This window comes from Lampris incognitus, chromosome 13 (assembly GCF_029633865.1).
Source record: "Lampris incognitus isolate fLamInc1 chromosome 13, fLamInc1.hap2, whole genome shotgun sequence".
NCBI lineage: Eukaryota > Metazoa > Chordata > Actinopteri > Lampriformes > Lampridae > Lampris > Lampris incognitus.
In genome coordinates, this window is record NC_079223.1 from 49,373,544 (window position 1) to 49,396,614 (window position 23,071).

General features: G+C 48.3%; 1 protein-coding gene across 1 annotated transcript; it reads right to left on the bottom strand.

Annotated features, from left to right (window-relative positions):
- Positions 1 to 21,374: 21,374 nt before the first annotated feature.
- Positions 21,375 to 22,214, bottom strand: LOC130122580 (uncharacterized protein K02A2.6-like). Its single transcript, XM_056291509.1, has one exon. It carries the CDS (start codon positions 22,212 to 22,214, stop codon positions 21,375 to 21,377), a length of 840 nt encoding a protein of 279 aa, XP_056147484.1.
- Positions 22,215 to 23,071: the final 857 nt, after the last annotated feature.

Genomic DNA, 23,071 nt, shown 5'->3' on the forward strand with positions numbered 1-23,071 from the left:
GGCTCCTTTGAGGACCAAGTTGATGTGCTTAAAAACTTCATCAATTTGGTCGTCTTCTTCCAGGTAGGTGAAGACCCTGTCTGGTTTCGCAGACGTGAAATTCACCAGCCACTTGGAGCTGCCTTCACCTGTGATTATTTCCTATAGAAACAAAGACCATGTCAAATAAATGCACTGCAGAAGATCAGGCTTTGATCATCTTTTTTGCCATTAGAATTGTTTTTATGTATAAGCATTATTATTATTGGTATCATACCAGTAGCCGTTTGTCCGACCCCTTCAGCTTCGTGATGAAGTCCACCAATCTTTCATGGGCAGACCTGCGGGCTTCTCTTGCACGTTTTGCCATCTTTGCTGTAGTGGTCATCAAGTAATGTAAAGGAACCTCTAGGGATGTGTGGCAAAGGACAACTTGTGAATTCTAAACCAACCCAGAGTAATTCATCAAATATCGTAAAAACACAACACGCAATGACAATGTATGGTCATTTTTTGTTGTGGCTGTCCTGTAAAGTTTGTCAAATGTCACTTACCCCCCCTCTGGTTCTAAGCCCTCGTTATGTTCCTGTAATGTAAGAGAGCAAAAAGACAGATGATGACTGAAAAATATATGTATTTAACAATGCACTTTTCAACATTAGTTAATAAAGTGTTTGAAGCACCTGAATGTATTAGTTATTAATGGTTCTGATTATACCGGTAGTTAAATTGAATTTCAATCTGACCTGGACGACTTCCGAAAACGTCCGTTTCCGGAGTCTTGGGAGCCTGAAGACAGGAGGCAGGTCGCCTCTCAGTAGAGCTTTGGACTGCTCTGTCCAGTGGGGAAAAACCTTGCCATCCCTTGAAAAGATGAAAACATGAAATCTGAAAAGCCAATTAGACCCTATTCTAGTTCGATGTCTAGTTCGATGTCTGCAGTGGGACCTTTTGATACTCCGTGTTGAGTACTTTGCTGCTTTTCCTCGTCTCCCTCCCAATCCATGGTGCCCAATTGTCATATGCCGGTTGGACAACAAATGGATTCTGTGAAGAGTCTGCATCAAAAACACAATTTCAAAAATATTGAAATATCTAATACAGTTCATTCCGGGGAGACACAGTCACATCCGATGGGACCTGGTGTATTTTACTCTTTTAAAAACTATATACACTGTGGCGCCCCGATCTCCCATCGGCATCTCCAGGAAGAGTGGCTGGTATTTTTTTCTCTTCATAAACGTATCGCACACTTCTCTCCATTCCTGTGGTAGGAGGGTAACTGACAGAGTGAGTAGCCCCTGCTAAGTTTGCTGTGGTACATGGTGCAGTCACGAAGAGTTCTTTCTGGGTTTGGAAAAGGTGCCATTTAGCAATGTTCTTGTGCAGACGTGATGTACGCGCCTTTGCACAGGGGCAATGCCAGGTGCTTTTTTTTCTGTTATACGTCACCATGACTCTGCCAAGACAACAGTAGTGGTAGATTTTGGGCTCGTGTATGGAGAGACAAATCTGGTTTGGAGAACCTCCAACTTCCACCAATACAGACAATGGTGCATGAGCTTCCTCTGCTGTTTTTTGCCTGTTTTTGCAAGCGGCCACCTTGGAATCTCCAAAAAACTTGCATTCCAGGACCTCATTTTTAAGTGGTTCCTCAGTAGCAGTCTTGCTGCAGTAATTGAGTGACCGGATATGCTCACACAGACTGTGCCTGAGGCCACTCCCTTGTGCAAGCAACTGATATTGACGACGGTCCTCCAATTCACACTTCATCACATGTTGTTTGCCCCATGTTTTACGTTGTACATGTATGGGCACACTGAACCCATGAGTACCTTTTGGGATGGCAAAAAGGCCACGAGTTTGATCAAGACATACACTCACCGGCCACTTTATTAGGCACACCTGTCCAACTGCTCGTTAACGCAAATTTCTAATCAGCCAATCACATGGCAGCAATTCAATGCATTTAGGCATGTAGACATGGTCAAGACGATCTGCTGCAGTTCAAACCGAGCATCAGAATGGGGAAGAAAGGTGATTTAAGTGACTTTGAACGTGGCATGGTTGTTGGTGCCAGACGGGCTGGTCTGAGTATTTCAGAAACTGCTGATCTACTGGGATTTTCACGCACAACCATCTCTAGGGTTTACAGAGAATGGTCCGAAAAAGAGAAAATATCCAGTGAGCGGCAGTTCTGTGGGCAAAAATGCCTTGTTGATGCCAGAGGTCAGAGGAGAATGGCCAGACTGGTTCGAGCTGACAGAAAGGCAACAGTAACTCAAATAACCACTCATTACAACCGAGGTATGCAGAAGAGCATCTCTGAACGCACAACACGTCGAACCTTGAGGCAGATGGGCTACAGCAGCAGAAGACCACACCGGGTGCCACTCCTGTCAGCTAAGAACAGGAAACTGAGGCTACAATTCGCACAGGCTCACCAAAATTGGACAATAGAAGATTGGAAAAACGTTGCCTAGTCTGATGAGTCTCGATTTCTGCTGCGGCATTCGGATGGTAGGGTCAGAATTTGGCGTCAACAACATGAAAGCATGGATCCCTCCTGTCTTGTATCAACGGTTCAGGCTGGTGGTGGTGGTGGTGTAATGGTGTGGGGGATATTTTCTTGGCACACTTTGGGCCCCTTAGTACCAACTGAGCATCGTGTCAACGCCACAGCCTACCTGAGTATTGTTGCTGACCATGTCCATCCCTTTATGATCACAGCGTTCCCATCTTCTGATGGCTACTTCCAGCAGGATAACGCGCCATGTCATAAAGCTCGAATCATCTCAGACTGGTTTCTTGAACATGACAATGAGTTCACTGTACTCAAATGGCCTCCACAGTCACCAGATCTCAATCCAATAGAGCACCTTTGGGATGTGGTGGACCGGGAGATTCACATCATGGATGTGCAGCTGACAAATCTGCAGCAACTGCGTGATGCTATCATGTCAATATGGACCAAACTCTCTGAGGAATGTTTCCAGTACCTTGTTGAATCTATGCCACGAAGGATTAAGGCAGTTCTGAAGGCAAAAGGGGGTCCAACCCGGTACTAGCAAGGTGTACCTAATAAAGTGGCCAGTGAGTGTACGCTTTGAAGGTGAGATGCAGCTGTAATGTCTTTTGGCCTTGCTTGTTTTCTTTCTATGTGTACTAACAAGTTCTTTTTGTAAAGAACAACAGAGCAGTGAGGGCACTTCACTGACTTTAGATTTGTCACACGTGAAGATGGCAACTCTACACTCTCGACGGATGCTGAGGGAGGAAGTGTGTCCAAAGGGTCTACACTCTCTACTGAAGCTGCGGGGGGGGGGAGTGTGTATGAATGGTCTACACTCACTACTGATTCTAACCCTACTGATGAGGATGGCACAGATGGGCTGATTTCAGCTGAAGGTGGCACTGATGGGGGTAGCACCAATGGTTTTTGGCATCCAGTCACATGTATTGTCAAATCCTCTTTGCGCATGATCGTTTTTGCACAATACGGACAGTGGTAATGACGGCATGGCTGGTTGCATCTGCAAATTATTTTGTCTGCAAGGGAACAGTAATCCAACTTTTAAAAAGTACAACTTCACAGCAAAAAAAAAAAACACAAAAATGTAATTTAGATGAAATATACAATGTACAATTATGAATTTTATCACATCCAACAGTGAATTAAAAAAAATTACAAAACAAATCTCAGTCCCTTGAAAGTAACATTCTGCTTTCTTGCCAAGGTGATCTACTGGCTCCAAATAACACTGTTGACCTTTACCTCTATGGTAAATTCAATGGGAAAGAGGGCTTAACAAATTCCAAACTTGCTTGCTTCTCATCTACTTACCTCGGAAATGCAATGCATTTTGGATGTGGGCATCCAGGTGTTTAAAAGTGGTCTCCTCCTGTGTGGTGGCAAATTTGGGACACAGAGGACAACCCAACTGTAACCCGTGGCTTGTGCGTCCAAACTGGCTACCAGGCTGGATTATGGATGGGTGCATCTTGAAAACAGTGTAGTTTTTATTATCATTATTATTATTATTATTTCGGGCCATTCTAGATTGTTATTTTAAAGTGACTTTAACCAGTAATACACACAAAGCCGCCGGGCACTTACCAGTTCTGCGCGTGACCATATAAAACTCTCAACAAATGCCTTATAAAGGTTATTGCTGTGCATTACATTTTTCTTAAATACACTAAATAAAATGAATGTAATCATACAACAGGCTACTCGCCAGCTAGCAGTAGCCCGCTAACCTTGGCTGTCAGGCTAGCAACGTTAACTGCGTGCTACACTGCACGCTCTGGGAGTTAGCCAGGCTGAGCAGCCCACCAGCTAACTACAGCCGCTGCCCATTAGCGGAGCAGTGATTCAAACAGTTTGTACTCAAACAGTATCCATGTTAAACTCGATTAAACTAATTCATTTACACAAATATGTAATAAGTGCTTAGCTAGCTACATGACCTGCAACAACTACGCAACGACACATCGCTAGCTAACGTTAGCTAAATGCTTAGAGGCGCTTGACATTTCCAATGTATTTCCTCCATACCGGTAACAGTTATTATACCCACGCTCGCTGGATTCTTCCATACATTAAGCTTGATAGACAACATTGAATAAAACCTTAGAAAAGACAACTAACCTTTTAAAGTATCTTCTTACCGCTGACGCAATATCTTCAACTTCTTCTTTCCGTTTTATGGCGGATTGCGATCTTAAAAACAACACGAAGAAGACCAACGTCCGGTTTTCTGTCAACCGCTGAGGTCACGTGACGGTCCTGTCAACTGCGGAGGTGCCTCTTGCGGAGGTCCGCCATCTTGTCTGCAGCCAGATGCATCGCATGTCTCCCGCAATGCGGGAGATACAGGTTCGCGTCCCGGCTACGGCAGTTCCTGCAAGGTTACAGTAATACTACAGGCGCTTCTCAGTCCTTGTGTGCAGTTTACGGAATTAACGGGCATTACTTCCGTTTTGGAGAATGTCAAAATAAAGGCAAGTATTTAAAATAAAAGCACATAGAACGGCTGCAATTACACTCCCACCATCACACAATGTGTGATTCTCAATGAAACTTTACATTGTTAACAGGACCTTATAAGACATTGATGTAAATAAACAATTATACTTTGAAAACCAAAACACTCTTATTGAAGAGTTAATCCTTTACTCGGCCTCAAGCAATAGTACTGTCTTGTGTATGGACCTTTCTAAGTGCACTGGCTTAGTTGTGCGAGTGCCTTTTACTGTCTAGTGTTGTGTCACTAAGTAACAGTTTGAGTTTTCTGACCTTTCCGTCAGCAACTTGGAAGACATCGACGACCTTTGCCAACTTCCACTGATTTCTTGGCGTGGCATCATCTTGCAACAGGATAATGTCATTCACTCTAGCATTTCTCCTGTCCTTGTTCCATTTGCTTCTTTGTTGCAGGTTTAGCAAATACTCCTTCCTCCACCTGGTCCAAAATTCATTGGGCAAGAATTGAACTGTCTTCCATCTCTTCCGAAGATAGAGATCTTCCCTTACGAACTCTCCAGGTGGCGGTGCGATGATTGACGACTTCATTGTCAATATATGTTTTGGAGTTAGGGGTTCTGGTCCCGATGGATCATTGAGGTGTTCTGTGGTCAATGGTCGACTATTCACTATAGCCATCACTTCGTATAGGAAGGTTCTTAATGAACAGCTGTCTAATCTTCCAGCAGACTGGTCTAGGATGGATCTGAGGACGCTTCTCACGGTACGTATCTGTCTCTCCCAGACACCGCCCATGTGACTGGAAGCAGGTGGGTTCATGACGAAGCTGCATCCTAGTTCTTTCACACGTTCTGGAGTGGATCCTATCATGACAATAGGCTTGTTCATTTAAGAGCTTGAGATTCCTTTTATGAATAATGCGAGGCTTTAATTTGTGCACCTTGGTGTTTCTAATAGCAGCAACAACACAGGAGTCACTTAAGTCATTGCAAAGGTTAAGGGTAATAAAGTGAAAGCTACCGAACCATTCAACTGGAGTGAAGAGTGTTAAGTTGCCTTTGAAGAGTTGAAGCGGTGCTTGATGTCTTCACCAGTCCTCGGGTACCAACTTCAGCCTGCCCTTCATCCTCACCACCGATGGGAGCCTCAATGGCTTGGGAGCCGTGCTCAGCCAAAAGCAGGGGGGTACTGAACGCATCATAGCTTATGCAAGTAGGGGCTTGCGAGGATCAGAAAAGAACGATAGCAACTACAGCACCTTCAAGTTAGAGTTACTGGTGCTCAAGTGGGCGGTAACCGAAAAATTCAGGGATTACCTGATATTCTCTCAGGTTACAGTCATCACTGATCACAACCCGCTACATTACCTAGCAACAGCCAACCTTGGAGCAGTTGAGCAGCGCTGGGTAGCGCAGCTGGCAGAGTACAACTTTGAGGTTAGCTACAAACCAGGACGGCTGAATACAAATGCAGATGCCCTGTCAAGACTTCCATCCAGGGAAGAGCCTGAAGAAGAAGACACAGGGAAAGACTTCATACGGATGAGTACAGAGGAAGTGCGTGCATGCTTGTGGCCAGCTGAGAAGAAAGAAAATAGTAAACCGGCTGTGCGAGTTGCAGAGCAAGCATCGATCAGAAAGGGAATCAGTGGAAAAAGCTGGGGTGAGATTGAAGAGCAGCAAAAGAGTGATCCCAATATTGGGCCCATCTACAGTGCTGTGAAAAGAGGTAACAAGCCAAGTCCTGCGGAACAGCGTGCCATGGAGCCAAAACTGAAACGACTGGCCAGACAGTTTGAATGACTCAAGATATGCCATGGGGTGTTGTGGCGGTGTATTTTTCATCCAAGAGACGGGGAGGATGTGTGGCAGTATATGACAGTCAGCATTAACATAGATTGCATTTTGGGGAGCAGAGTACCCTTGCAGACATGAGACAGGGTTACTACTGGACAACAATGACCAACGACGTCCATACATGGATAAAGCAGGGTAAAAGATGTGAACTGGCGAAGGATGTTTTCCCCAGAATCCATGCGTCCATGACATGCAGTAATGTTACTGCCCCGTAGGAAGTCTTGGCAATGGACTACACCTTACTAGAGAGGTCCTAGGGAGGGTATGAAAATGTGCTTGTCCTCACCGACATGTTCACTAGACTCACTGTTGCTGTTCCAACCAAGAATCAAACAGCAAACACAACCGCCAAAGCTCTCCTGAAACACTGGTTTGTCTACTATAGATGCCCAGCCCGTTTGCATTGTGATCAGGGGCGATGCTTTGAAGCAGGTGTCATCAAAGAACTGTGCAAGGTCTACAGCATAGCCAAAAGCTGGACCAGTCCCTATCACCCCCAGGGCAACTCCCAGTGTGAAAGGTTGAACAGGACCATACATGACATGGGATTGGAAAGAACACCTTCCAGAACTGGTTATGGCATACAATAGCCGTTTCCACTCCTCCACGGGATATTCGCCATTCTACTTGATGTTCAGGAGGGATGCAAGATTGCCCATGGATCTTCTCGGAGGGAAGGATCTTGATGATGATAATGATGCAGAGAACCTGGATGATTGGGTGCGGAATCACCATGAACGACTGAAGACCGCTGTGGAAGTAGCTAATTCAGCAGCACAAGAAGCCTCAAGACGATGGAAGGTAGCTTATGATCGCAAGTCAAGTGGCGCGCTCTTGAGATCTGGTGACCATGTGTTACTTCGCAACCACAAGCCTAGGGGAAGAAACAAAATACAGGATAAGTGGGAATCCATACATTACCGTGTAGTGAAACAGAACCACTCAGACATAACTGTATTCACCATTCGCCTAGAACAGGGGGGTCCTTCTAAAGTTGTGCACAGAGACCAGCTCAAGCACTGCACATTTCAGTCTCTGGCAAGAAAACCTCTATCTAGGCACACATCTGGAGAACACTTAGAGTCTGATACTGAGTACACTGATATAGTCTGCATTCCAGCTACCACAAATGCACCTGACACAGTAGTGGGGTATGGAGTAGTAGACGAAGTAGTACCAGAGGATATACTAGCTCAAAAATAAGTAGTGGTGATGGGGGCAACATCAGAAGAAGGGTCAGATGAGAGTGATGAGTCAGACGTAGTCAGTGAAAGTGCCCCTGAACCCAGGTGCTCAGAGAGACAGAATAGAGGTACACTTCCCACCAGATATAGGGAGGACTATGTTTTCAGATAAGATACTATAGGGGGGTCAATGTTTAAGATCTTTGCTCTGGTTGTGTTATTTGGTTCCTGTAACAGATGTTAATATGCAGTGACTTAACATTATTAATTTTTTTTTTTTGTGCTTTAGAGACAGAGCCGCCTGGAGATGACGCTGATATGGCAGGGTTTAGCAGGGGGGAATGTAGGGTAGGCAACTATTTTGAGTATAGTCGTATGTGATAAGGTTAGTATCAGGCCAGCCTCCTGCATTGTAGCCAATCAGAGTGAGGCTACCGAGGGGAAGAAGAAAAAAAGAGAAAAAAAGAGGAGAGGTGGTGTGCGAGAGCTTTGCGGCTGTGTGTGGGTCGCTGAACAAAATACTGTAGCGAAGAGGCTGCCCCGCCAGAATTGTGCCCTCCTGTTTTACCCATCAGGTACTGCGTTCAGATTGTCAGTTGTTATTACATGTTTTGTAAGTGTTTATTTGGTTTTAAGTGGTTATGTGATTACTATTTGGTGTGGTGTATTGAGCTCACGCAGAGACAAGAACTTAAGAGAATTGCGACACAATACATGGGCGTCATCTACTCGAACAACAAAGTTGATCAGGGTTTCAGTACCAAAGTTACACAACACAACAGAATGACAACTACTGTTACACCACACCAAATAGTGATCACATAACCACATAAAACACTTACAAAACATTTAATAACAACTGACAATCTGAACGCAGTGCCTGGTCGGTAAAACAGCAGGGCACAATTCTGACGGGGTAGCCTCTTCGCTACATTACCACCTCTAGCGTGTCGCCTGTCCTCAGCTGACAACAAAGTCCCTATAGCGAAGGTGCAGCCGTCTTCGCCGCCGCGGGGGCACGGGTCCCTGTTCCCCAATGTCCGTCCGGTTTGTAGGGCCTGTGGGTGTAGGAGGGACCATCCCGGGTGGGCTAAACTGATCTACAGGTTCTTCAGCCAAGGGGCGGTAAGGTGCCAAACGGTCCCGGTGCAGAACTACTACCCGCCCCCGGACACACAGTTTCACCCGGTACACAACATCCGAAAGCTGCTCCAACACCTTACAGGGCCCCATCCACTGGCTGGCGAGCTTGGGGGAGACTCCTCTCTCTCGGGTTGGGTTGAAGACCCACACCTTCACTCCCGGGGTGAAGGAGTGGCCCTGACGACGAGCGTCATACGCCCGCTTTTGTTTCGCACCTGCCTGTTCCTGATGCTGCCGAGCAAACTCATGTGCCTCGGCCAGACGTTGTTTGAGGTCCCGCAGGTACTCGAAACCGGGTATCTTGGGAAGGTCAGTGCCCGGGGGCGTGCCAAAGGCTAAGTCCACAGGGGTCCGCAGTTCTCTCCCGAACATGACTGCGGCCGTTGTACACCCAGTACTTTCTTGTACTGCCGACCGGTACGCCCACAGGACCAGGGGTAGGTGACAGTCCAAGTCTCGCTGGTGCCGTGAGGTGACAATAGCGAGTTGTGTTGTGAGCGTTCGATTGAACCTCTCCACCAATCCGTCGCTCTGGGGCTGGAGGGGCGTTGTCCTGGTCTTCTTCACCCCCATGCGCTGACACACCTCAGCGGACACCTGTGCCTCGAAGTTCCGCCCCTGATCGCTGTGTATTTCTTCGGGCGCACCGAACCGACAGAACATCTCACACACCAGCCGCTCAGCTGTAGTGGCAGCGCTCTGGTCTGGGACGGCATACGCCTCAGGCGATTTAGTAAAGTAGTCCATGGCCACAAGGACGTAGCGGTTTCCGTTGTCTGTGGTGGGAAATGGGCCAAGGAGGTCCACACCGACCCGCTCCATGGGGGCCCCCACCTGATATTGTTGTAGAGGGGCATGGGAGCGTCTGGTTGGTCCTTTCTTGGCGGTGCAGGAATCACAACAGTGCACAAAGAGTTCAGTATCATGCCTGCATCTGGCCCAGTAGAACCGTTGGCGCAGTTTGTTCAGCGTCTTTGCCACCCCATAGTGACATGCCCCCACCGAGCCGTGGGCCGCCCGTAGCACTCGTTGTCGCCAGTCCTTGGGCACCAGTAACGGCCACACACTTCTTCCCCGGCGCAGCGCTTGCCAGACCCGGTACAACAGTCCATCACGCTGAGCCAAGGTGGCCCACTGGCAAAAGTAGGCCTTGGTCTCCACCGACATGGCAGAGACAGCTTGCCAGTGGGGGCATGCCTTGGCGTCGACCCACTGTCCCACCCTGGCCAGGGTGGGATCACTATCCTGCGCTGTTTGCCACTCCTGCTTGTCCATTGCCACCAGCCACGCCTCCTCTGGCTCAACCTGCCGCGTGGTGGACACTTGGACGATTGCACTGTCTCGCTCCTCTTGGCGCTCACAATGTCTGCAGTCCTTGCGGGGATGATGGGAGAGGGCATCTGCATTGCTGTGCAGGCGCCCAGCTCAGTGCTGGGTCTCAAAGTCGTAGCTCTGCAGCTCTTCAATCCACCTAGCCACCTGGCCTTCAGGCTCCTTAAAGTTGAGCAGCCAGATCAGGGCTGCATGATCCGTTCTCAGGAGAAAGGCCTGGCCATAGAGATAGGGGCGAAAATGATTGAACGCCGCTACCACCGCCAGGAGCTCGCATCGTGTAATGCAGCAATTGCGTTCAGGCCAGCTCAAGACATGACTGTAGTAGGCCACCACTCTCTCCCCCTCAGAAACCTCCTGAAACAGGACGGCCCCCAGCCCCACATTGCTGGCGTCTGTGTCCGCGATGAAGCGGCACTTAGGATCAGGAAGGGCCAGGATGGGTGCAGTGATCAAGGCGGTGCGGAGCCAGGTAAAGGTGGCTGCACAGTTGTCGTCCCAGTTAAACTCCCGTCCCTTCTCGGTGAGACGGTGTAGGGGACTGGCAATGGAGGCAAAGTTACGGACAAAACGTTGGTAGTAGGAGACGAGCCCCGTGAAGCTGCGCACCTCGCTGACGTTTCGCGGAACTGGCCATTTCTCGACCGCCTCCACCTTAGTAGGATCAGGGGCCACGCCCTCTGCCCCCACCACATAGCCCAAAAACTTGGTCTCACGTCGAGGGTGGTTACAGTTCTTGGGGTGCAGGCGCAGGCCCGCCCTGCGAATGACTTGGAAGACCTGACGGAGGTTCTCTAGGGCCAGCTCGAAGTCAGTGGCATGAACCAGAAGGTCATCAAGGTAAACAACGCACCGCTTGCGGGGAATCTGAGCCAGCACCCTCTCCATTAGTCTCTCAAACGTGGCGGGGGCATTGCAGAGACAAAAGGGCATCACACGAAACTGCCAGAGTCCCTGGCCGATGGTGAAGGCCGTCTTGGGTCTGGCTTCTGGTGCCAGCTCCAGCTGCCAGTAACCGCTCCGTAGGTCAAGTGAGCTGAACCACTGTGACTCTGCGATGTGGTCCAGAGCGTCGTCAATGCGGGGCAATGGGTAGGAGTCCTTACGAGCTGCATTGTTCAGCTGATGAAAGTCCACACAGAACCTCCAGTTGTCGTCCTTCTTTTTGACCAGGATGGCAGGGGCGGCCCAGTGGCTGTTGGATGGCTCCATCATCCCGGCCGCAGCCATCTCTAGAATCATCCGCTCTGCAGCTTCACGCTTGGCAAGCGCTAACCGGTAGGGTCGCAGGGGGTGCTGGTGTTGTAGTGACGTTGGTCAACGAAGTGGTGACGGTGACCGGTGACGTAATGGCGGCGGCATGGCGGTTGTTGATAGTGGATCGGCGGCGGCAGCGGCCGGCGGTGAGACGGCGGCGGCCGGCGGACATGTGGTCGTGGATGAAATCAGAGTGGGCCGCGACCTCTCGGCGGCAGTCGCCGCCTACGAACCGCTGAAACGGCCGGACGTTCCGGATCCTGCAGGACGGGGAGCGCTGGCTCCGTCGGCCCTTCCTCCGCGGGACATCTTCTTCCGAACGTCGATGCTCTTTCCCCGGGAAAGCTCTTTTTCAAGACACCCGATGAAGTCCTAAATCTCACGGAGCTCCACATCGAAGTTTCTTCTAGACGTTGCCATCTTCGAATTGTGGGTATTGGCTGCGATCCCACTTCTGACACCAGTGTGGCGAAGGAAGAAGTAACGACAAAGATAATTTTCAGTCTCCTTTATTGAACTCACGCAGAGATAAGAACTTAAGAGAATTGCGACACAATACATGGGTTTGATCTACTCGAACAACAAAGTTGATCAGGGTTTCAGTACCAAAGTTACACAACACAACAGAATGACAACTATACACAACACCAAACAGTAATCACATAAACGCATAAAACCTCATAAAACACTTACAAAACATTTAATAACTGACAATCTGAACGCAGTGCCCGATGGGTAAAACAGGAGGGCACAATTCTGACGGGGTAGCCTCTTCGCTGCAACACCTGAGGGTTTATAAGTATTTTGGAGTCGTGTACTTACCTTGGAGTAGGGGCGTCTCAACTGTCCTGTTGGTTCAGGGGAGGGAGGGTTATGCTGAGTTGGACCCATAGCAGAGCATACACTCTAGACGTCAGGGGCCGCCGTGTCAAATACCTTAGCATGAAGCCCACCCCACGATATCTTATAGGGTGTAACGTACTAATCACTCTGTTCAGCAGGATAGGAACCTGTTGTATATTCCTTAGAGTATTGCCCAACTTATACTGCTAGGTTTACAACATAAATCAGTCGGGAGACGGATTCGAAATTTGCCGTCATGACAGCCGGTGGTTTTATTATACAACTGTCACATGACACTCCAAGACACCCCGTAATATCAATACCCTGGTCCGCCTATAGGTGGCAGCAACAGACCATGTATAATCCCAATATATAGCATCTCCTCCCCACTTAATGAACATGTGGCATCACTAATATCAGAACAAACACCTGTAACCAAATAAGCCACTATCATGACATGTAAACACTATGTTGTCCATGGTAACTAAAATATCTCAAATCCCTGGAATCAAAACTGTTCAATTACAAATAACAATATAATTAACAGTCCCCCTTACTCCCAGTGACAAGCAACAATATTCCTTTTTTTTAATTATTTAAACTAAGGAAATGAGGTGGACTACTAAGACCCTGCCATAACCCTGGGGATTATTCTGCCCCATTCTTCAGGGTATAAATGTAGGCGTTTAGGAGACCGCCATTCTCTCTGGGGATACCGGCGGTTAACACCAGCTTCTGGCGGATCTACAAGGGGTGCAACAGGGACCGACGTCAGTGTGGAGCATGATGACAGTTCTGTCTCTGAAACTGCTGAAGAGATGGGCACAGAAGAAGCAGGTTCTGTGTGACCTGGTGCATTCTGGGTCAGTGTGGGTTGGGCTGGGTTGTCCTGCTCATATGACTCAGCACAGATCACTGGTAGTGGTGGTGTAGTGTTCTCAGATGCTGTTTCTGCAGCAAGGAGTTGGTCTGTGTGTCTCCTCCAGATGGTGTCCTCAGTGGTCTGGACTGTATAGGACACAGGCCCTGTCTGTGCCAGGACAGTGGCTGGCACCCATTTTGGTCCAGTGTTATAGTTGTGTGCCAGTACACTGTCACCTGGGAAGAAAACCCTTTCTTTTGCTTTATGTTGGCGTTGTTGAACCTGAGTTTGGTGTTTCAGTCTCTTTGGTCATTGGTGGTTTTAGGAGGTCGAGGTTGGTGCGGATCTGTCTCTTCATGAGCAGTACCGCAGGAGCAGCTCTTGTGGTTGCGTGGGGCACATTTCTGTAAGACAGCAGGAAGCTGTTCAGCCTCTGGTGGAGAGAGCCTTGGCCCTGAGAAGCCTTCAAAGCGTGTTTCATGCTCTGAACAAATCTCTCCGCTAATCCATTAGTAGATGGGTGATAGGGAGCAGAGTGGATGTGTTGCACTCCATTTACCTCGAGGAATCGCTCGAACTCTTGTGAGACAAATTGGGGCCCGTTATCACTCACCAGCTGTTCCGGGAAGCCAAACTAACTGAACATTTCCCCATGTTTCTCGATGGTTTTCTCAGCTGTTGTCGATCTCATTATGGCCACTTCTGGCCACTTGCTGTGAGCATCAACTGCCACCAGAAACATCCTCTCCTCGAACGGGCCAGCAAAATCAATGTGTACGTGCTGCCAGGGTCCTTCTGGCCATTCCCATGGGTGGAGGGGGGCTGGCTGTGGCATGCCGCGCACCCGCTGACAAGATGGATATGTTCTTGAAGTCTCTTCTATTTGCCCATCTAGCCCAGGCCACCAGAAGTAGCTCCTGGCGAGTTCTTTCTTGCGGACCATTCCGCTGCGGCCTGCATGTAGCTGCTGTGGTAGTCTTTTGCAACGTGGGTGGAATAATCACTCTGGGTCCCCATAGGAGACATCGTGCCTGCACAGAGAGCTCATTCCTTCTTGCTAGGTATGGTTTTAGCTCTGGAAGGTTTCCACTCCTTCCGCTGATCACAACATCTATCAGTTTGGAGAGCACAGGGTCGTTTCGGGTGTGTCGTTTCACTTGAGTAGAAGTGATGGGAGCCTCCTCCACTTACCTGAAGTAGAAAATGCCAGCCTGCTGTGGCTCACCATGGTCAACCTGCAGGGGCAGCATAGAGAGGCTGTCGGCATTTGCATGCAACTCCGACTTGCTGTATTTGATGTCGTAGCCATGGGCGGACAACAATAAGGCCCATCGTTGCTTCCGACTGGCTGCCAAAGAAGGAATACCAGTATGGGGCCCAAAAATTGTTGTCAGGGGACGGTGGTCTGTCAGAAGGACAAATTTCTTCCCAAAGAGATATTGGTGAAATCTTCTGACCCCAAACACAATTCCCAGTGCTTCTCGTTCAATTTGCACATAGTTGCATTCGGCTTGGTTGAGTGTGCGTGAAGCGAACGCGACCGGCCGCTCTACCACTGGGCATGATGTGAGAAATGGCTGCCCCCACTCCATAAGGGGAAGCATCACATGCGAGTTGTAAGGGCAATGTGGCGTCAAAGTGTATCAGCGTGTCAGACTCAAGCAGTGCCTTTTTTTGTTTGCGCAAAGGCAGCCTCACACTGTTCAGTCCATTTCCATGCCTTACCATGGTACAGCAGCTGGTGAAGCGGTCGCAGCAGAGAAGAGAGGCTCGGTATGAATTTCCCATAGTAGTTTAGGAGCCCGAGATAAGAGCGTAGTTGACTCACATTTTGAGGCATCGGTGCTTCCACGATCGCTTTGATTTTGGATGGAGCTTTGAGTAAGCCCTCTGAATCTATTACGTGACCCAAATACTCTACTGCAGACTGGAAAAACTCACACTTTGATCTGCAGGCCCTGAGTCAATATTCTTCTAGCTGCTGCAGTGTGGTGTCCAGATTTTCCAGGTGCTCTTGCTCTGTCTTCCCGGTGACCAGTATGTCATCCAAGTAGCATTGGACGCCAGCCAAGCCGCTCAGTATCTGGTCCATCGCACACTGGAAGAGAGCTGGGGCTGATGTTATTCCAAAGGGTAGCCTGCAGTATTGGTAGAGGCTCTTGTGAGTGACTATTGTGAGCAGCTCTCTCGACTCCTCATAGACTTGCATCTGGAGGTAGGCTTGTGTAAGGTCAATTTTGCTGAATTTTTGTCCTCAGGCCAGTTAAAAGCTCCTCAGTGTGGGGCAGTGGATATTGTTCAGCCTCAAGCGCTGGGTTTATGGTGACTTTGAAGTCGCCGTAGATTCTCACTGAATTATCTTTTTTTATAACTGGCACGATTGGAGTGGCCCAGTCACTCTGGCTGACAGGCTCCAGCACCCCCCTCTTGACCATGGATACCAGCTCTGCTTCCACTTTTGGCTGTATTGTGTAGGGAACTGGTCTGGCTTTCATGAACCTTGGTTTTCTATCCAGCTGAATGTTCAGTTTAACTGTTATGGCTTTCATTGTTCCCAGTTCCTCCTTGAACACATCTGCATGTTTGTTCAGAACTGTTGTCAGACGTTTTTCATCTTTGCACGCCATACGAATTGCAGGCCAGTCCAGTGTGAGCACCTCCAGCCATGACCGACCCAGCAGAGATGGAAAGTTCCCTTTGACTACATACAATGGTAGTTTAGCTGTCTGGCCATTCAACAGGACTGTGACATTGACGACGCCTTTTGTTCGCACTGACTCGCCGGTGTATGTTTTCAGTTTGAGGCTGGTTGGTTGTAATGGAAGGTGCTGCAAGGTTTACTTGTAAACAGCATACGACATGATGGAGACAGCTGCACCGGTGTCAATTTCCATGTGCACTGGATTCCCCTCCAGCAGTGGAGTTTCCCAATATCCACCTGGACCTCCCTGCACTGACAGTACATTCACTGATGCCTCATCTGATGAGCTGTTGGGCTCAGTGGTGGTGTGGCTTGGTTCCACACTGTGTACAGACTCTCTTTTTGAATTTGGGCATTGGCTTTTTGGTTACTTGCCTTGGGTTTCTGTCAGCTCCCTTACTTCTGCAAGCGTGTGCCAGTTGCCCCTTTTTCCACACTTCTTGCAATCCACGTCCTTACTCCAACAATCTGCTGCATAATGTCCTGTTTTGTCGCATCGGTAACATTTTTCGTGAGCCCCCTTGTCCTGGGTGGAGACCCAGTGTAGTTTACCACTTGCACTGAGGTGCTGAGCCTCCCTGGCAGCTAGCTCCATTGACACAGCAATCTCGACAGCTTTATCCAATTTGAGTGAACCTTCAGTTAGCGGACGTTTCTCAGTAGCCTCACTCCTCGGCCCGCACACCAGTCTGTCTCTTATGGTGTCATTCAGCACATCATTGAATTCACAATGCTCTGCTAGCCTCCTCAGTGCAGCCACAAACACTGTTACATGCTCCCCTTCCTCTTGGTTTCTTTTACGGAAACGAAAACGTTCTGCAATTACCAGTGGCTAGGGTGAGAAATGGGCCGTCAACATAGCCACTATGCTAGCATAGCTTTTAATCCCAGGCTTGGCTGGCTGGACCAGGCAACGCAGCAGACCAAAAGTTTTCGGCCCCATTACACTCAAGAACGTTGTCACAATCTTCTCATCTGCAATCCCATTTGCTTGAACCAAGTATTCAAAACGTTCTGTGTAGGAGCGCCACTGCTCAGTATTTCCATCAAAGGGGCCAATGCTCCCACTCATCCCCGCCATTTTCCCCTCGCTCGCCGCTTTTTTCACAAGTATCTTACCTCTGCCGACATTGCAGCCTCTGACGGTGAAGCTAACTTGCTAACCTACTAGCTTCCAGGTTTCACAGTAACAGTCCAGCTCAGAGTATTCAAAACGAGCGGAGAAACACACGCAGATGTCGAATAAGATCCTCGTCGCCACTTTGTTGTATCTTCCTTAGAGTATTGCCCAACTTATACTGCCAGGTTCACAACATAAATCAGTCGGGAGACGGATTCGAAATTTGTGGTCATTACAGCCGTAGGTTTTATTATACAACAACTGTCACATGACACTCCAAGGCACCCGTAATATCAATACCCTGGTCCGCCTATAGGTGGCAGCAACGGACCAGGTATAATCACAATATATAACAGCATCCACATACTTACCCACGTAGGTACTGAGACTAATTGCATTGGGAATGGGGACCCAGATCCCTTCATTAACCTAATCTTTCAAGGTAAATAAGTACTATTACTACCCCTACAAGGCGTGGCTTATTATGCCCGCTACACTTAGCAGACACTTTTATCCAAAGCGATGTACAGCATACATCAACAACACTGTTAAGATAATCACATAAATACAATAACTAAAAAAGACGTAGGCCTAATAAAATAAAAATGATAATATAGAAATACAAATACTAAATATAATGCTAATAATTGTAATACTAATACTAATAATAAAATTATTATTAGTATTAATATTAATAGTGTTCGAATATAGGTGTAAACTACTAATAAGACACGTTAGTCCTTAGCTAACAAATCTGACCCTTTAGCCGAGCGGTTAGTGATGTCGCCTTGTGATGCAGTACAACCCGTATCGAATCCCGCACCGGGCAAGAAATTAACCGGTTACGTTGGTACTGTGAACTACAAATAAGACATGTAACCAGTTGTTTTCTTGCCGGGTGCGGGATTCGATACGGGGTGTACTGCGCCACAAGGCTTTGTTATTCCCGCGCTCCGAAGAGACGTTTGAGGATCTGCACACTTCCGGATCCCACCGCTGCCACCAATGTAACCGGTTATTTTCCTGCCCGGTGCGGGATTCGATACGGGTTCGCTTCCCGGCCGCGGCAGTTCCTGTGGTTGCCTTGTCCCCCGAATTCGCTACAATATGCAGGTATTTCTGCTGGCAGTGGCAGGGCTGAACTGCCCGTGTGGTCGTCCACACAGCCGAACCCAGTGGCAACATCTCTCAGTATTTGTTTTGGGTTTGCTGAAAGGAATAAAAACAACTCCAGGATTGCATTCTGGGTATCGTGAGTCGCTGTTACAGGCACACCTTTTAACCATTTTCCCGTTCAATCTCAATTCCTCCTGTTTTCGCTCTCAAATTCACTTACCATCGGCGCGCATCAGAGTTTATCCACTCGATTTGCTTGTCTAACCCCAAGTACGTTAGCAACGGTAACCATGGGTAGGAGCCCTCTGGTTGGTGGGTATAGCAGACCAATCAGAAGGCCAACAAAGTCTTCACATCCCGCTTCCCACCCGCAGACACGGCCAATTGTGTCTGTAGAGATGCCCGACCAAGCCGGAGGTAACAAGGGGATTCGAACCGCCGACCCCCTGTCTTGGTAGACAGTGGAACCGCTACGCTACCCGGGCATTTGCGCGTGACGGTGCGCGTCATGTCAGTATTTATGACGTGTGTTGGTTGCGTCATTTCCTTCGTGAAGTTCGTTGCTGTGTCCTAGAAACACACTAGCGCCCCCCAGTGGAGAGAAATAGTCTAGACTTGATGTGTGATGATGTCCAACATGTCTGGTTACAGATGCACCATGACTCCCACCGAGGCGCTGCAGTATTTACAGGCGTTGGACAGCTGCCATTTTAAATTGTTTAAAAATAGTATTAAAGTTGTTAAAATGTTAATTTTGGTGTCAGTTAGTTTCATAACAGACATGTTAACATATGTAATGCATTAATATCTCAACTGGGTATTTGTCTTGACAGAATATAGATTTTAAAAACTACAGCGGTCAAAATGACCACCCACTGTCGGTCTAGTAGTTTTTAAGTTGCGGTCGTTGTTTGGGACTGTTTCAATATTTATTTTCAGTTCTTGTTTTACATGTCACGTTTTATAGGCCTTGTTGCGGTTGTTAGGTTATCAATATGTGTTTTTCGTTTTGTTTTTGAGATAATATTTTCACTTTTCAATTTTGTTATTCAAGTTCGGCCATGTCTCTCTTAAGTTTAAATTGTTTAGATATAGTATTAAAGTTGTTAAACTGTTAATTATGGTGTCAGTAGTTTCCTAACAGACATATTAACATGTAATTTATTAATATCTCGACTGGGTATTTATCTTGACAGAATATAGAGTTTAAAAACCAGCGGTCATTTTGACCGCCCATATGCCAGTTTGTGTGTTTGACAGTGCCTTGTACCTAAGATGATGGCTCGGCACTGGTCTAATGCTACGTTCAGACCAAAGGCGGCGAGAATTTTTTGGGCGGCGTGAATGCATGCAAAGTCAATGGGAGGAGGCGAATGGGCGGGAATAATTCGCGGCGAAATTACGGGCGGCGCGAATTGGGCGAATCGGGCGACGAACGCGCCTGCGCGGGAGTTCAAAAATGTCCAACTCGGGCGAAGATTTCGCCAGGCGATAGCCAATCACCTTCAAGTAGGGTTAGAACCCGCCTTCATGTTGGGAAAGAAGACACGCCCCCTACCCAGCATTCTTTTCGGACGCCGTCCAAACGCAACTCCTGAACGAGCCGGTGAAATTCGCCAAGCTGGGCACGTCTCCGGTTTATGAACCCAAACAGAACGCTGACGCCGGTTTCGGCGGCGCAGGTTGATATAAAGCAGAGCCGCCGCAGCTGATCTCTGTCGCTCATCCGTGATGATCACAAGTAAACACAAACTGCTCGTGTGTGGTATTTGTTGTGTGCGGTCTAGCAAACTTGCTAGCAGCGTTGGTGTAACTAGACTGCTTGTTGTGACGTCGACACAGCGAATTCGCGTTCTGTTCGAACACACCTGGCGGAGCTGGCGGCCAAACTCTGGCGAACAAAGCGGCGCCAACTCTCTCGCCGCCTTTGGTCTGAACGTAGCATAAGAGGTCGACGTTGCCTGTAAACGTTTGCCTGGCTCTTCCTCATTGTTATCTTCATCCACAAGATTGATTTCAGCAAAGGTCGCTGGTTCCAAGTCGGACAGCCACTACATGCTTTTCCTCTCCAGAGAGCGGTTCTGACGGTTCAGCTGTAGAGGGTGGGGGCAGAGAGAACAGGGAGTACATCGCATTTACATTTGTGTTTGCTTTGAGTTTGTTTCAGTGAGGTGGAACTTCAGACATCTGTAGTATCCTGACTACATGAAACCAGCACACACACAGGATTTGTTTACTTATATATTGATGAAAACTTTAGGAGCACAACACAGCAGAGCCATCTCAGCAGGCATTCATTACACAACAGAACTACATCCGGGGGAAGGTCCTAGGTAGTAATGGGTTATCCAATTTACTGCTACTGCCACCTAGTGGACATACAGGTAAGTGGCTCTGATTTGTTAAACAAGTTACTACACTCCCCCACCGCCCCCACCGTTAGGCTAACAAAAAGTTTCTCCACAGGGATCAACAGTACTAATAACGATGAAACAACTGTTTGTTGGATTGTTTGTTTGTTTGTTTGTTTGTTTGTTTTTTTCTACCATGTTTTCAATGCTAGTTCAGTGTGGACTACCCGACTCCTGTGAGATCAAGGCACATTCTTGCCTTTCCTGGAACATGATCTCACCACTCCCTATCATAGTCTTTCAGATAAGTTGGGGAACACTTCTGCCGGGTGGAGTGACGAACCTCCTGTGGCGGTGGTGCGACAGGTAAGACCACTGTTTCAGGGGTCACCCTCTCTGGCCCCCGCGGTTCAACCGCAGGCCTCTGTTCAACCTCCGGGTTCTCTGATAGTCTCACAGGCGCTACTTCTGAACTGTGACGACTCAACTGCAGCTGGAATCCATTTTGGTCCTAAGCCGCAATTCCTTTTGTATACAGCATCCCCAGGTGCAAATCTTCTCAGCTTGGCCGTTTTGTCATGATGTTCTTTCTGTTTCAGCTGTTTCTGTTGAATTTTCAACATTAGGTCAGGTTTTTAGTAGGTCAAACGCAGGTCTCAGTCTCAGCAGATCTCAACACTTCTGCAGGGGACAACCCTGTCATTGCCTGAGGGGTGATGCGGTAGCTGAACAAGAACCTGGAAACTCTGGCCTCGATGCTATCTCCTCTCATTTTTTTCATCCCCTCTTTAGAGGTCTGCACTGCCCGCTCCGCTAAACTGTTAGAGGAGGGGTGGAACGGCGCTGAGGTGACATGCTGAATCCCGTTCTGTGACATAAAATGGCTGAATTCCGCACTTGTGAAGCAACTGCCGTTGTCAGAGAGTAATATCTGTGGCAATCCATGGACTGCGACGCACTGCCGTAGCTTTTCAATTGTTGCATGTGTTGTAGAGGCATTCAGCGGATAAACCTCTAGCCATTTCGAATGTGCGTCGATTATCACCAAGAACATCTTGCCCAAGAACGGCCCTGCGGAGTCCACATGAATGCGAGACCATGGCAGCTCGGGCCATTCCCAGGGGTGCAGTGGTGCATTAGGTGGCGATTTTCTGTTTTGCTGGCATTCCACGCATATGCTGACCTCCTTTTCGATATCCTCATTCATCCGCGGCCACCACATGTAAGACCTTGCTAAACCTTTCATACGAGACAAGCCGGAATGTGACTGATGGAACATCTTCAACAGAACAGACCGCCCCTGCGGAGGAATCACTGTTCTGGCTCCCCACAGGACACACCCATCTCGCGTACTCAACTCTAGACGGTGGGTGTGATATGGCATGAGTTGAGGATCCTTCACCTCTGGCCAGCCATTCAAGACATAGCTGTGCACCAGGGACAGTGTGGCATCCCTCACTGTCCACTTCCTGACTTGTGACATGTTCACCGGTACATCATCAGCACTTGATCCTGTAGACCGTCATCCTCAACCAGCTCTGGAACCGGGAGTCTACTAAGAGAATCAGCGTTACTATGATACTTGCCCGGGTTGTAGATTATCTGATACTCGTGTGCTCGAAGTAGAACTGCCCATCTCTGAATTCTTGGAGAAACCATCTGGGGGACAGGTTTCATCTCATGGAATAAGGATAGTAAGGGCTTATGGTCAGTGCCGATCGTAAATCTACGACCATAGAGATATTTATGAAATCTCTGTATTCCAAAGATCACGGCCAGGCCCTCTTTATCTAGCAGAGAGTACCTTTTCTCAGAAGGAGTGAGTGTCCTTGACATAAACCCTAGTGGTTTTTCTGTGCCATTGGGCATCTTGTGCGAAAGCAATGCTCCCACCCCATACAATGAGGCGTTACATGCTAGGATCAATTCTCTGTCCGCAGAGTAATGGGCCAGCACGCTTGCTGATTGGAGAAGCTCTTGTGACTTTTGGAAAGCTTCATCTTGCTTTGTAGTCCATGCCCTTTTTTCATCTTTCCGGAGGAGCTGGTGCATCGGCGCAAGCAGCGTGGAGAGTTTGGGAAGGAAACGGTTATAGTAGTTAAGTAAACCAAGATATGCCTCAAGCTCTGTGACACTGGACAGGGACGGAGATTCCACAATGGCTTTAACCTTCGACTCCATGGGATGCAAACCCTGCGTGTCTACTTTATGTCCCAGATAGTACACCTCATTTTCCTGCAGTTGGCACTTGCTTCGTTTTAGCCGTAACCCACCATCTCTAGCCTACTAATCACTTCATTCAGGTTTCGCAGATGTTCTTCCTTGCTAGCCCCGGTGACG

Coding starts and splice junctions, on each gene's coding strand:
- LOC130122580 (XM_056291509.1), bottom strand. CDS start 22,214: ATGTCACAAGTCAGGAAGTGGACAGTGAGGGATGCCACACTGTCCCTG.